Raw genomic sequence first — 14693 nt, 5'->3', positions numbered from 1 at the left:
AAGTACAAATTAGTATCTGACTGAAAAATTAATTAAATCGGGTAGAATAGGCTAAAATACTTAACATCAAGTTCGATCTAATGTAGTGAATTAGATTTGCAAACAAACTGGCAAATTTATTTTTCTTTTTCATTTTGGGTAATACACGTTATAATATTCCAAAATTGTAATCAAATTTTCCCATAGATTTATTGTAAAAGTGTTTTTTTACTATCATTTATTGTTGTCAGCAGTGTTTGTATAATAAATTGATAAAAACTTATTGAAGTTTTTTACCTATTTTTAGCAAAATTTCTATGAAAAAACTTAATTTTTTTTCAAAGACGTGTTTAAAAATTCGAAAAAGGCAGAATTCACACAATTTTTCGTCTATCTTGGTGAAATTTGCGTTTGTTTTTAACAAATTTTTAAAGATAAGTTTTTTTCTATCTGATAAACCGTATCTAAACATTCCGAAAAAAATTAATTTTTTACTGTTTTTTACAAAAAAAACTGAATATAATTTCAAACACGTGTTACTTGAAAAATATAAAAATAACACATTTTTCGACCAAAATTTATTGGTGTTTGACGTTTGTTTTTGAAGAAATTTCGCTAAAAAACGAACTAAATCGAGTGAAACAAATCAAATAAGGCTTTGGTAACAAAGCGCAATAAGTTACAATAACACCAATAATTTTAGATGAAATTTCGTGATTGTCCAGCCAATCTTAGAGAAATGATTCGAAAAACTTGTTTTGATCTCAAAAATGCGTTTAAACTCTCGAAAAAGATGTTCAGGATATTTTAGTGAGTTTTCGTTTTATTGTTAACGAACTTTTGGCTGGAAAATGTGATAAAACACTCGAAAAAAAATACAGGAATTATGTAGTGCCAGCTTTAAACAACACTTATGACCAAACTCTGAACAAAATAAGATAAATTAAATCAGTTTTGATCTAATTTCATGATTTTTAAGTTAGGAAGCTTGAAAATACTAATTTTGACAATAACAAAATTTTGTGTCTTTTTGATTTATTTCTGATTCAATTTCGCACAAAAATGAACTAAAACGAGTAAAATGCCACCAATTTCGATTTAGTTTTGTAGATTTTAGACGTAAAATAAAGTATAAATTAGTATCTGACTCAAAAATTTATTAAACCGGGTTGAATAGGCTAAAATACTTAACATCAAGTTCGATCTAATGTAGTGAATTAAATTTGCAAACAAACTGACAAATTTATTTTTCATTTTCGTTTTGGGTAATACACGTTATAATATTCCAAAATTGTAATCAAATTTTCCCATAGATTTAGCAAAATTTCTCTGAAAAAACTTAATTTTTTCTCAAAGACGTGTTTAACAATTCGAAAAAGGCAGAATTCACACAATTTTTCGTCTATCTTGGTGAAATTTGCGTTTGTTTTTAACAAATTTTTAAAGATAAGTTTTTTTCTATCTGATAAACCGTATCTAAACATTCGGAAAAAAAATAATTTTTTACTGTTTTTTACAAAAAAAACTGAGAATATAATTTTAAACACGTGTTACTTGAAAAATATAAAAATAACACATTTTTCGACCAAAATTTATTGATTTTTGACCTTTGTTTTTGAAGAAATTTCGCTAAAAAACGAACTAAATCGAGTGAAACAAATCAAATAAGGCTTTGGTAACAAAGCGCAATAAGTTACAATAACACCAATAATTTTATATGAAATTTCGTGATTATCCAGCCAATCTTAGAGAAATGATTCGAAAAACTTGTTTTGATCTCAAAAATGCGTTTAAACTCTCGAAAAAGATGTTCAGGATATTTTAGTGAGTTTTCGTTTTATTGTTAACGAACTTTTGGCTGGAAAATGTGATAAAACACTCGAAAAAAAATACAAGAATTATGTAGTGCCAGCTTTAAACAACACTTATAACCAAACTGAACAAAATCAGATAAATTAAATCAGTTTTGATCTAATTTCATGATTTTTCAGTTAGAAAGCTTGAAAATATGAATTTTGACAATAACAAAATTTTGTGTTTTTTTGATTTATTTCTGATGCAATTTCGCACAAAAATGAACTAAAACGAGTAAAATGCCACCAATTTCGACTTAGTTTTGTGGATTTTAGACGTAAAGTAAAGTACAAATTAGTATCTGACTGAAAAATTAATTAAATCGGGTAGAATAGGCTAAAATACTTAACATCAAGTTCGATCTAATGTAGTGAATTAGATTTGCAAACAAACTGGCAAATTTATTTTTCTTTTTCATTTTGGGTAATACACGTTATAATATTCCAAAATTGTAATCAAATTTTCCCATAGATTTATTGTAAAAGTGTTTTTTTACTATCATTTATTGTTGTCAGCAGTGTTTGTATAATAAATTGATAAAAACTTATTGAAGTTTTTTACCTATTTTTAGCAAAATTTCTATGAAAAAACTTAATTTTTTTTCAAAGACGTGTTTAAAAATTCGAAAAAGGCAGAATTCACACAATTTTTCGTCTATCTTGGTGAAATTTGCGTTTGTTTTTAACAAATTTTTAAAGATAAGTTTTTTTCTATCTGATAAACCGTATCTAAACATTCCGAAAAAAATTAATTTTTTACTGTTTTTTACAAAAAAAACTGAATATAATTTCAAACACGTGTTACTTGAAAAATATAAAAATAACACATTTTTCGACCAAAATTTATTGGTGTTTGACGTTTGTTTTTGAAGAAATTTCGCTAAAAAACGAACTAAATCGAGTGAAACAAATCAAATAAGGCTTTGGTAACAAAGCGCAATAAGTTACAATAACACCAATAATTTTAGATGAAATTTCGTGATTGTCCAGCCAATCTTAGAGAAATGATTCGAAAAACTTGTTTTGATCTCAAAAATGCGTTTAAACTCTCGAAAAAGATGTTCAGGATATTTTAGTGAGTTTTCGTTTTATTGTTAACGAACTTTTGGCTGGAAAATGTGATAAAACACTCGAAAAAAAATACAGGAATTATGTAGTGCCAGCTTTAAACAACACTTATGACCAAACTCTGAACAAAATAAGATAAATTAAATCAGTTTTGATCTAATTTCATGATTTTTAAGTTAGGAAGCTTGAAAATACTAATTTTGACAATAACAAAATTTTGTGTCTTTTTGATTTATTTCTGATTCAATTTCGCACAAAAATGAACTAAAACGAGTAAAATGCCACCAATTTCGATTTAGTTTTGTAGATTTTAGACGTAAAATAAAGTATAAATTAGTATCTGACTCAAAAATTTATTAAACCGGGTTGAATAGGCTAAAATACTTAACATCAAGTTCGATCTAATGTAGTGAATTAAATTTGCAAACAAACTGACAAATTTATTTTTCATTTTCGTTTTGGGTAATACACGTTATAATATTCCAAAATTGTAATCAAATTTTCCCATAGATTTAGCAAAATTTCTCTGAAAAAACTTAATTTTTTCTCAAAGACGTGTTTAACAATTCGAAAAAGGCAGAATTCACACAATTTTTCGTCTATCTTGGTGAAATTTGCGTTTGTTTTTAACAAATTTTTAAAGATAAGTTTTTTTCTATCTGATAAACCGTATCTAAACATTCGGAAAAAAAATAATTTTTTACTGTTTTTTACAAAAAAAACTGAGAATATAATTTTAAACACGTGTTACTTGAAAAATATAAAAATAACACATTTTTCGACCAAAATTTATTGATTTTTGACCTTTGTTTTTGAAGAAATTTCGCTAAAAAACGAACTAAATCGAGTGAAACAAATCAAATAAGGCTTTGGTAACAAAGCGCAATAAGTTACAATAACACCAATAATTTTATATGAAATTTCGTGATTATCCAGCCAATCTTAGAGAAATGATTCGAAAAACTTGTTTTGATCTCAAAAATGCGTTTAAACTCTCGAAAAAGATGTTCAGGATATTTTAGTGAGTTTTCGTTTTATTGTTAACGAACTTTTGGCTGGAAAATGTGATAAAACACTCGAAAAAAAATACAAGAATTATGTAGTGCCAGCTTTAAACAACACTTATAACCAAACTGAACAAAATCAGATAAATTAAATCAGTTTTGATCTAATTTCATGATTTTTCAGTTAGAAAGCTTGAAAATATGAATTTTGACAATAACAAAATTTTGTGTTTTTTTGATTTATTTCTGATGCAATTTCGCACAAAAATGAACTAAAACGAGTAAAATGCCACCAATTTCGACTTAGTTTTGTGGATTTTAGACGTAAAGTAAAGTACAAATTAGTATCTGACTGAAAAATTAATTAAATCGGGTAGAATAGGCTAAAATACTTAACATCAAGTTCGATCTAATGTAGTGAATTAGATTTGCAAACAAACTGGCAAATTTATTTTTCTTTTTCATTTTGGGTAATACACGTTATAATATTCCAAAATTGTAATCAAATTTTCCCATAGATTTATTGTAAAAGTGTTTTTTTACTATCATTTATTGTTGTCAGCAGTGTTTGTATAATAAATTGATAAAAACTTATTGAAGTTTTTTACCTATTTTTAGCAAAATTTCTATGAAAAAACTTAATTTTTTTTCAAAGACGTGTTTAAAAATTCGAAAAAGGCAGAATTCACACAATTTTTCGTCTATCTTGGTGAAATTTGCGTTTGTTTTTAACAAATTTTTAAAGATAAGTTTTTTTCTATCTGATAAACCGTATCTAAACATTCCGAAAAAAATTAATTTTTTACTGTTTTTTACAAAAAAAACTGAATATAATTTCAAACACGTGTTACTTGAAAAATATAAAAATAACACATTTTTCGACCAAAATTTATTGGTGTTTGACGTTTGTTTTTGAAGAAATTTCGCTAAAAAACGAACTAAATCGAGTGAAACAAATCAAATAAGGCTTTGGTAACAAAGCGCAATAAGTTACAATAACACCAATAATTTTAGATGAAATTTCGTGATTGTCCAGCCAATCTTAGAGAAATGATTCGAAAAACTTGTTTTGATCTCAAAAATGCGTTTAAACTCTCGAAAAAGATGTTCAGGATATTTTAGTGAGTTTTCGTTTTATTGTTAACGAACTTTTGGCTGGAAAATGTGATAAAACACTCGAAAAAAAATACAAGAATTATGTAGTGCCAGTTTTAAACAACACTTATGACCAAACTCTGAACAAAATCAGATAAATTAAATCAGTTTTGATCTAATTTCATGATTTTTCAGTTAGAAAGCTTGAAAATATGAATTTTGACAATAACAAAATTTTGTGTTTTTTTGATTTATTTCTGATGCAATTTCGCACAAAAATGAACTAAAACGAGTAAAATGCCACCAATTTCGACTTAGTTTTGTGGATTTTAGACGTAAAGTAAAGTACAAATTAGAATCTGACTGAAAAATTAATTAAATCGGGTAGAATAGGCTAAAATACTTAACATCAAGTTCGATCTAATGTAGTGAATTAAATTTGCAAACAAACTGGCAAATTTATTTTTCTTTTTCATTTTGGGTAATACACGTTATAATATTCCAAAATTGTAATCAAATTTTCCCATAGATTTATTGTAAAAGTATTTTTTTACTATCATTTATTGTTGTCAGCAGTGTTTGTACAATAAATTGATGAAAACTTATTGAAGTTTTTTACCTATTTTTAGCAAAATTTCTCTGAAAAAACTTAATTTTTTTTCAAAGACGTGTTTAAAAATTCGAAAAAGGCAGAATTCACACAATTTTTCGTCTATCTTGGTGAAATTTGCGTTTGTTTTTAACAAATTTTTAAAGATAAGTTTTTTTCTATCTGATAAACCGTATCTAAACATTCCGAAAAAAAATAATTTTTTACTGTTTTTTACAAAAAAAACTGAATATAATTTCAAACACGTGTTACTTGAAAAATATAAAAATAACACATTTTTCGACCAAAATTTATTGTTGTTTGACGTTTGTTTTTGAAGAAATTTCGCTAAAATGAGCTAAATCGAATAAAACAAATCAAAATAAACTTTGGCAATAAAAACTCTCGAAAAAGATGTTTTAGGGTATTTTAGTGAATTTTCGTCTTATTGTTAACGAACTTTTGGCTGGAAAATGTGATAAAACACTCGAAAAAGTACAAGAATTATGTAGTGCCAGCTTTAAATAACACTTCTGATCAAACTCCGAAAAAAATAAGATAAATTAAATCAATTTCGATCTAATTTCATGATTTTTCAGTTAGGAGGCTTGAAAACAGCAATTTTGACAATAACAAAATTTTGTGTTTTTTTGATTCATTTCTGATCCAATTTCGCACAAAAATGAACTAAAACGAGTAAAATGGCACCAATTTAGACTTAGTTTTGTGGATTTTAGACGTAAAGTAAATTAGTATCTGACTGAAACATTAATTACACCGGGTAGAATGGGCTAAAATACTTAACATCAAGTTCGATCTAATGTAGTGAAATAAATTTGCAAACAAACTGGCAAATTTATTTTTCATTTTCATTTTGGGGAATCAATTGTAATGATTTTTTCCCATATATTTATTCTACAAGTATTTTTTTTCCGAAATTTAACTCGGCACAAACCTGTGATTTTTTCTCCATTACCTTTTTCTACTACTTTATTTTTCTGGTACATGTCCACATTGCTACACTCCGTTGTCCAGAAAAGGAACATATCAAACCCATGTGACTCCATCGCCAAAGTCAGTCCACTCATTTGAGTCGCAATACTCCCACTTATCGACTTGGTATAAATGGGTTTCCCCGTCTTTCCATCAATAATAAAAGTTGTCGTGTAGTTGTAATTAAGAATATTATCATATTTTTCGTATATTATCAAAAAATCGGTTACATTGTCGTCGTTAAAATACCCAGGCGTTGGTGTAATATTACTTTCAGAACTGGGTATCGTGTAATTCCAGATTTGTTCAAACGTTAATCCATTTATTGCAACTACCGTCGAGTTGTACATTGCAGTAACAATGTCAGATATGTTATCGCCAGTAATGTCCACCAGAACTGATTGGGTGAGGATGCCTTTGTATGGATCTTTATAAATTGTGCGTGTTGTCTGTAAATATTGTTAACAAAATCGTGAAAAAACTTGTTTTTTTTTTCGAAATACCAAATTTCCAGCCATGAGTCCATCCAGGGGGGCAATACTTAAATTGCCAGGAGTTGTGGGGCTTCCGGTCCCAAATATGACAAAGTCACTACCATTTACTCGCAATAGTTGCGGCATAAAAAATGTTTTTGATCCATTTGGTACAGTTATCCTTTTTATCTCCTTCCCGGTTTTTCCAGAAATTAGGACAAGATGTCCCTCTTTGGCTGTAAACAATTGTTGGGTTATCAATTTCTAGTCAACACACAAGTTTTTGCTCATTCTGTGCCTTTTTTATATATGGGTTTTTTTTAATAAAAATTGTTTTGAACTGTCTTCTATTTATAATAATAATTAATAGGCTTTATTAATGGCCTGTGTTTATTCAAACAAGAAAATATAATTCCAATGTTAGTTGTTCGTTCGTTTTGTACGACAAAAATTATTTTTCATAGAAGATAGACCGATTTAAACTCAGATCATATAAAGGTTTAAAGGTCAAATAGACCCAGTTTTCTGTTACACGAAAAATTAATTTTTATAGGACTTCGAGGTCGCAAACTTTTTTTTTATAAATATGACCTTTGACAAAATTTACTCTACAGTATCTTCTTTTTTGTCTTTCTACAAAAATTAAGCATTATGACTTCGAATTCAAACTTCAAACCCATCAAATAAAGACAGTTATTTTTTCATAAAACAATTATTTGCAGCTTGTAATTAAGGAACTAATAATTGTACTACCTTTGTAGAATGAAAGTACTACTGTAATTGGGCTGCCTGACCTTATATAGATTCAAAAAGCCATGTTTTTAATAAACATGTAAAAATTTAATTTTTTCAAATTCCTCTACCTCGAATTATACTAGTTTTATCGTTTTCTCTCAAAATATCTAAGTAACTTAGACAGTTTATCTATTATCCTATATTTTTTTGTATTAATAATTGCTTCTAGGAATTTTACAAATAATTGCATAATCATAAAATTGCATCATAAAATAAAAAATTATAATTATAATGAATGCAAGCACACAAATTAAACTTGTTTCTTGAAAAACTGTATTTTATTTAAAAAACATTTTATTACGAAAATAGTATTCTAAATACTTATTTCACTGTGAAACAAATAAAAAAAATAGCTGATTATACTGACAATTCTACAAGCAATTATACTTTTTTTCATAATTTTTGGATAATTTCTAAATTTCTCGTGATACAAATTAATTAACTAAAATGTTATCTTGATGGACAAATATTTTTTTATAATTGATAATGACATTTTAAAAAAATATTAATTAAATGACATTTTATGCAGTAAAATACATACTTAAAAAAATTGTCGCTAGTCTTAGCCCACAATTAATGAACTTAACTTAATTTAATTTATGAACTTCATTGGGTTAGCGACATTTTTACCTAACATTTAAGCATTGTTTCTTTCAGAATGTGGTTTGTTAGAAATGAATATGTTTACCAAGATTTAAAATTAATTACTAAATAATTAATTAATATAAAATTAATTACTAAATAATTAATTAATAACTATTAAGGTCATAGAAATATAAAAACAGCGCCTTAATATTCATTAATTTTCATTATAAAAAAATTGCCGTTAATTCTTATGTAGTACTCGTATTTAATAGCAAACGCTTATTTTATACAGGGTGCTCAAAAACTGGCGCACCAACTGAGTGATACATTATTGAGAAGCAAGTGCAGATTACGGGAAAAATATTGAAAAAATTCCTAAAGTCATATTTTAAAAAATCTGGAGCTACAAACTTATTGTGTTTACTTCTTTAGTTTTCATTATTTTTTTATATTTTTATGTTTCATACCAGGTAATCGTTCCGTAACGAAACGATAAATAATTATTTTTAAATTTACTTTGAGATTTTAGCAGTTTTTTTAATTAAAAAAATTAAAATGTATCCAAAAAATCACAATGGGTAGATGTGCTTTTATAGAAAGAATTTTTTTACTATTTTTACCTTTATATGTAACCAGTTTTCTACCACACACCATTGAGTTGGTGCGCCCGTTTTTGAGCACGCTGTATGCTTAGTGATTCTGATTAAGTGATTACTTATTAATTTTTGAGATACTTTTAGGAAACTCACTTAAATGAGCTTTAATAAAACATTCCAAAAAAATATATAATTCTGCTAAATTTTTACTCTGGACGATGTATCTACAAAATTAATACAATTTATTAAAGTAATGATTATTGTAAACTATTTTAAACGTTAGGTTTCTCCGGAAAAACTAAAAAACTAAAAAAAAAATTTCTATTGATCTACTTCTTTAAACAAATTCTATAATAAACGTTTTTATGGATCTTTCTAATAAGAGTCGTTACAAAACTACAGAATTTTAGATACACCCTCAGTGACATTATAATCAATTTCAGGACTGGTCTCTACTATCTGGAATATTCATACAGTTTACTTCACTTTAAATAATATGAAACACAGTAGTTTATTGTCTTGAGGGTAATCCCATGAAAAAAATCTTGTCGGTTCAGGTCCGAGTAATTGTCTTTAATTCTTTAATTTTCAATTTGTAAAACTTTGCTCCTTTTTTGTTGAATATATGACACTATTATATAGGTTTTTTAATTTTTTATCGCTTGTGAGTTAGGTCACAAACGTTTAATTCCTTTGTCAAAGAAGAAATTGTGACGCAACTACAGATATCTAAAGGTAGATACAATTAAAAAGGCTTTACACTATTTCGTACAAAAAATGTTTTTTAAAAATGCAAATATTATATGAGCCGAAGCACAAATTTCAAAAATTTTTGAATTTTTGCTATAATTTTATTGCTTACGATAAAGTACAAGGTGCATTTAAATGATTCTCATCGTCATCTAGTTAACTTTGAAATTGGTTTACATGTAAAAAAATTAAAAAAATATTTTCTGATTAGAGTTTTAATATCTAACTAATATCTGAATGCCTATCATTTGTTTTATAAAACGGCGTTTCTAATTTTACATGAGACATTCACAGGTGACTAGATGAAAATCATTCTAATACACCATGTATATAATACCCTCTATCTGTTTCTAAAATTTTTTATAAAAAAATATTAACAAAATAACTGTTTTAAACTTCTTTTGCATTATCAGACAGGCTTACCAGACCTTGAATGCTTATCGAATGTTAAATCAAATCATAGTTTATTACTAATCTACTCAAGCACTTTATAAATAAACAGACTGTTCGTTATATTAAAAAAATGTGATAAATAATACATTTTGGGAAACATAAATCGTAAATCTTAATAAACATGGAATCCAGAAATAATAATTAATAATTAATTATAATAGGAGGTCCCGTTTAAACATTAAGGTACTTACAATCTTGTGACGTATGTGAGGACAAAATATCAGCCACAGTATCATTATTTTGATCTGGCACGAAGTTGGCAACGTAAACGTCCAATTTACTGTAGTTTTGTTCCCACAACTGGGACCCATTTTTCGAGTCAATTGCCACAAGAGTCCCCTCATCTCCTATCGCCAAACAATCTTCCAAACCATCACCGTTAAGGTCTGCGGAACACTGGAGGGAGAAAATTGTGTCGTTTGTCCAATACCTCCACACAATATCACCAGTAGTGCCATTCAAAGCGATCACACCTCCTTCGCAAGGAGGTGCCACCCCCAGAAAAATGGGACAAAATAAATCCGGGGATAAAATGTTGTAATTATCACCTGAAACTCCAATCAAGTTTTAAGTAAAAGTGTGCTATTGTACAAACCCGTGCCAAATCCGAAAAGAATATCGTCAACGCCATCTCGGTTCAGGTCGAGCAACCAAATTGGAGAGTCGGTGGTCAAAATGGGCAAATTTGTGGCCCAGACGTCGGTAATTTTCAAATTACTACATGGTAGTAATTTAATGGGACTTGCAACTGGCTTAGACTTCGATATTATCCAATCTCTTAGCCGGTCCAAAGGCAATGGAAATATCGACACGAAAATAACAACTAGCACTATTATACCTAAAAAAATAATAATGGTACATTCAGGCCTAACTGCACTTAAGTTTAAAACATAAGGGTCATTTTAAATAAATGAAACTTGAAATTGCCTAAAGTTTGTTTTACATTAGACCTTAAACTGTACAGTCACGGTCAAAAAGATTGACACCCTACCAGGGCCGGATAGCAAAAGCGTTTAGGTCATAAATTTCAACAAATGGTTTAGTTTACAAACTAAAGAAGTTTAAAGAACAAGTCTCGGTTGCGTTTTTAGGGGTGTCATTCTTTTTGATCGTGACTGTACCTTAAATGCACAATTTGAAAACGAATCGATGAGAAATTGCTTTAGTGTTTATTTGTTTGTACACTGGAAAAATTAGCTCCATGGAATAAAATTTAATACAACTTCGTTACAGTTACAGTGAAAATTCTATAGCGTGTTTAAAAAATAACAAAATAACGAGCTGATAAATTGTGATACTTTTTGAATTGTTTTTCATTTTTTTATTCAATAGCTTTGTTGAACACGAAGTGACTGTAGTATCTAATTCCTAAGATGTTTTCATCAACATTAGCCCGAATTCTTTTTTCTCCTTCTTGAACTCTAAAAATGATGTAATTGCTGTTGTAATCTTGACACTGGTGTGGACTTTTGGGCCTCTTCTATTATCATTATCACACTGTTTTTCTAGATATTTTTGTAACGGATTGTTTCAAATAATAATTTAACTTCACTCATTGAAAATGTTGTGTATGAGTATACAAAATTTTCGGACATTGCTTTTTTGTCTTCGAAATTTAATGTTCTTTAGGTTTTTTTTTTTATTGAAATCATGGGTTGGTGTGGTTTTTGTTTTTTTGATCTGAAATTGTTAAGTTTGCATTTCCGTCTACATCCAAAATTTTTGTATTTATGTTGTTATACCTAAACAAGAAAGTTTCCACCTCTGGGCTTTTTTTTGGTTTCAGTTGTTGACTTGAACCACAAGCGGACGTTTGTAGATTTTTTTATGTATGTTACGAAGTTCAATTACTATAAATAGGTGTAAATACTATTTTTTGTTGTTGTTCCAACTGGTCAGATTAACAAAATCAATAAATTTATGGCCAAAAATATTTTGATATTATCTATACCTATTTTAATTTTCAATAAAAAATTTCGCCAATCTTGGCATTTTCTGGCATTCTACGAAGTAAATTGAAAATTCTCTAAAAAACTGTAGTGAACGAAATAAGCCAAAATAAAGCATTTCTTTGTATAGACAAAACATATTTGAAATAGGATTTTTTTACTCAACTTGGCCTATTTTAACAATATCTGGTACAAACAGAAAAACACAAATTATTGTAAAAATCTAAATTTAACCTAGATTTAAACTAAACTAAATTTAATTTTTTTATTAAGAGTTATTTTCATTGAAAAATAAGTTATACTTTTCCAACTGTCTGCATCATTGCTTGAATTAAGAGACGTTTTTATTAAACAACCCTGCTATTTTCGAATGTATTCAAGAAAATATAAACATAAGGCAGATTGAACGATATAACTAATTTCAAGTTTTTTTTGCAAAAATCAAACTAATTTTTTAATTAAGGGCAATTTTCATAAAGGAATAAATTTAGTTAAACGAAATATATCGAAAAATACAAATATAAAAATTGCATCGATAAGCAAAATCTTTTGAAACACTCGTTTATACTTAAAAAATTGTATGGTATGTAAAATTATTATTAAAATAAATTTATAATTATTATTATTATTATTATTATTATTATTATTATTATTATTATTAAATTTAAACTAAATTAAAATTAAATGTAATTAACTTACCCAAAAATGTATTGTTACGTAAATTAGACAACGAATTATTTAATGTGTTAGCTTTTTTATAAATAATAATCCTTTTGGCTATCAAGCCCTTTTATTTAACAAAAAAAAAATTGCAATATGTCGTCATCAGCTACAATTGCTCTTAATTACAATAACAAACACGGAACACATTAAAATGCGAATGTGCAATCATTTTAATGTGTTTCGTGTATTTGTTATTGTAATTTAGAGCAATTGTAGCTGGTGATGATATTTTTATTTCGAAACGTCCTAAATAAAAAAAATTGTTGAATAAAATGACCTGATAGCCAAAAGGATTATTATTTATTGACAAACACAAAGATCCAAGTAACTTTTTTAATGTTAGCTTTTTAAATAAAGTAATGTTTAATTTTCTAATTAAGTGATAACAATTTGTTATACTTCTGTCAGGCAAAGTAAATTTAAATTAGTTTAACGTTGAAGTAAATTTTAACTCGTTTTGTGTACACTAACTCTAATTATATTAATTATACGATTTTAATATTCAAATAATAATCAAATAATGAATCCATTTCGAAAAATCATTCTAAGGAATGCTTTATGTGAATTTAAGACACTTAGCTTGCGCTCAGCCCCTTGCTATCCAGGCCGCTTTATAGGGGTGACATTCTTTATAATCGTGACTGTACCTAGCTTATATCAAACAACAAAAACTGAAAAATTAAATTTAAAGCATTTTACAATTTTCTGAATCGATTAAAAAATTGAATCGTTTTCTCCTACGAATTCTGATATACATCCAACAGATTAATTCAGTCAGAGAACGGATCAAGCCAAAATAATTCATTTAAAAGCGCATTTTTGCATATTTTTTAAGACAATTTTTATTTAAAAAAATAAGTATAATAACTAATAAGTATAGAAATTAGCCCATTTTCTGCCTGTTTATGTCGAAGATTCAATTCAAGTTCTCATTCCGCCTTCGTCTCTATTTTTGGCAATATATTGAAGAAAATTGCTGTTGCAACAATTACTACCAAAGTATTGAATTTTATTTCGTGAAAATGTTTTTTGAAGCAACCGAACTAATTTTTTCATTAGGTATACAAGACTAACGGAATTATTTCTCAAATTGGCATTTAAATAAAATTGCTTTTTACGTATTAAACGCGATTTAATCGGCACCCAAGTTGCGGTTTAGTTTAAACCAAGCTTTAGACAATTTTGAGCTGTAGTTCACAAAGTGCGTTCGTTTTTTCTAAATAAACTCACCGATTACAATACTTAAAGCAGCAAACATGTAGCAGCAAGGCTTGCAAAACGCCTTACACGGAGGTTTAGCTTTCAGTCGGGACGTTAGATCAGGCTTTCCCAATTTTCTCCGAGGGGCCATCAAGGGCCTTTTTACGTTTAACTCTTCCGCGAGCTGAAATTACAAACTAAGAAGCTGACAACGAATTAATCAGTTTTACTTTGTAACTATTTTTCCCATCTCGGATGAAAACTTCGTCTTCGACATCACTCATATCGTCTTCATCTAAGGAAATGCTTTCTCGCACTTCGCCACCGAGGCTCATACCTGGGTATGTTGCCATTTTTTGAGTCTGGAAGATTTTTGCAATTTTACAAACAGTCTGAATGTTGTTTACCTCTTTCACTTTCTTTACCTAGTGCTGGGTGTATATTTTAAAGCTGGTTTTGGTGTAAATACCTGATATAGTAAAATGTGCGCCTCTATTTACAGGAAGGTTGAATAAATTGTCATTTTACAAACATATGTTTTGGTTCTCGTGGTATGAGTCTGCACATGCCTCGAGTTATTGATCCTTT

General features: G+C 27.9%; 1 protein-coding gene and 1 non-coding gene across 4 annotated transcripts in view; both read right to left on the bottom strand.

The window, feature by feature from the left end:
* LOC135265467 (uncharacterized protein) overlaps positions 1-14693 on the bottom strand; it is a 27135-nt gene extending 12442 nt beyond the window's left edge. Inside the window, exons 1-7 of one of the 3 annotated variants that reach the window (XM_064355041.1) lie at positions 14575-14693; positions 14336-14467; positions 14136-14289; positions 10829-11071; positions 10425-10781; positions 7085-7290; positions 6565-7030 (exon numbers count right to left, since the gene is read on the bottom strand). In XM_064355041.1, the coding sequence (XP_064211111.1) occupies positions 6565-7030; positions 7085-7290; positions 10425-10781; positions 10829-11071; positions 14136-14289; positions 14336-14458 (1549 nt within the window). In that variant the 5' untranslated portion in view covers positions 14459-14467; positions 14575-14693. Of the gene's footprint in view, positions 1-6564; positions 7031-7084; positions 7291-10424; positions 10782-10828; positions 11072-14135; positions 14290-14335; positions 14468-14512 lie in introns of all 3 variants that reach the window. The other 2 variants (XM_064355036.1, XM_064355034.1) reach the window with 2 other exon arrangements.
* On the bottom strand, positions 10680-10750 carry Mir3900 (microRNA mir-3900). Its single transcript, NR_038760.1, has one exon. It is a non-coding gene; the product is annotated as a microRNA mir-3900 (primary transcript).

This window comes from Tribolium castaneum, chromosome 1 (genome assembly GCF_031307605.1).
Source record: "Tribolium castaneum strain GA2 chromosome 1, icTriCast1.1, whole genome shotgun sequence".
NCBI lineage: Eukaryota > Metazoa > Arthropoda > Insecta > Coleoptera > Tenebrionidae > Tribolium > Tribolium castaneum.
This window is presented reverse-complemented; position numbering and strand designations above follow the sequence as displayed.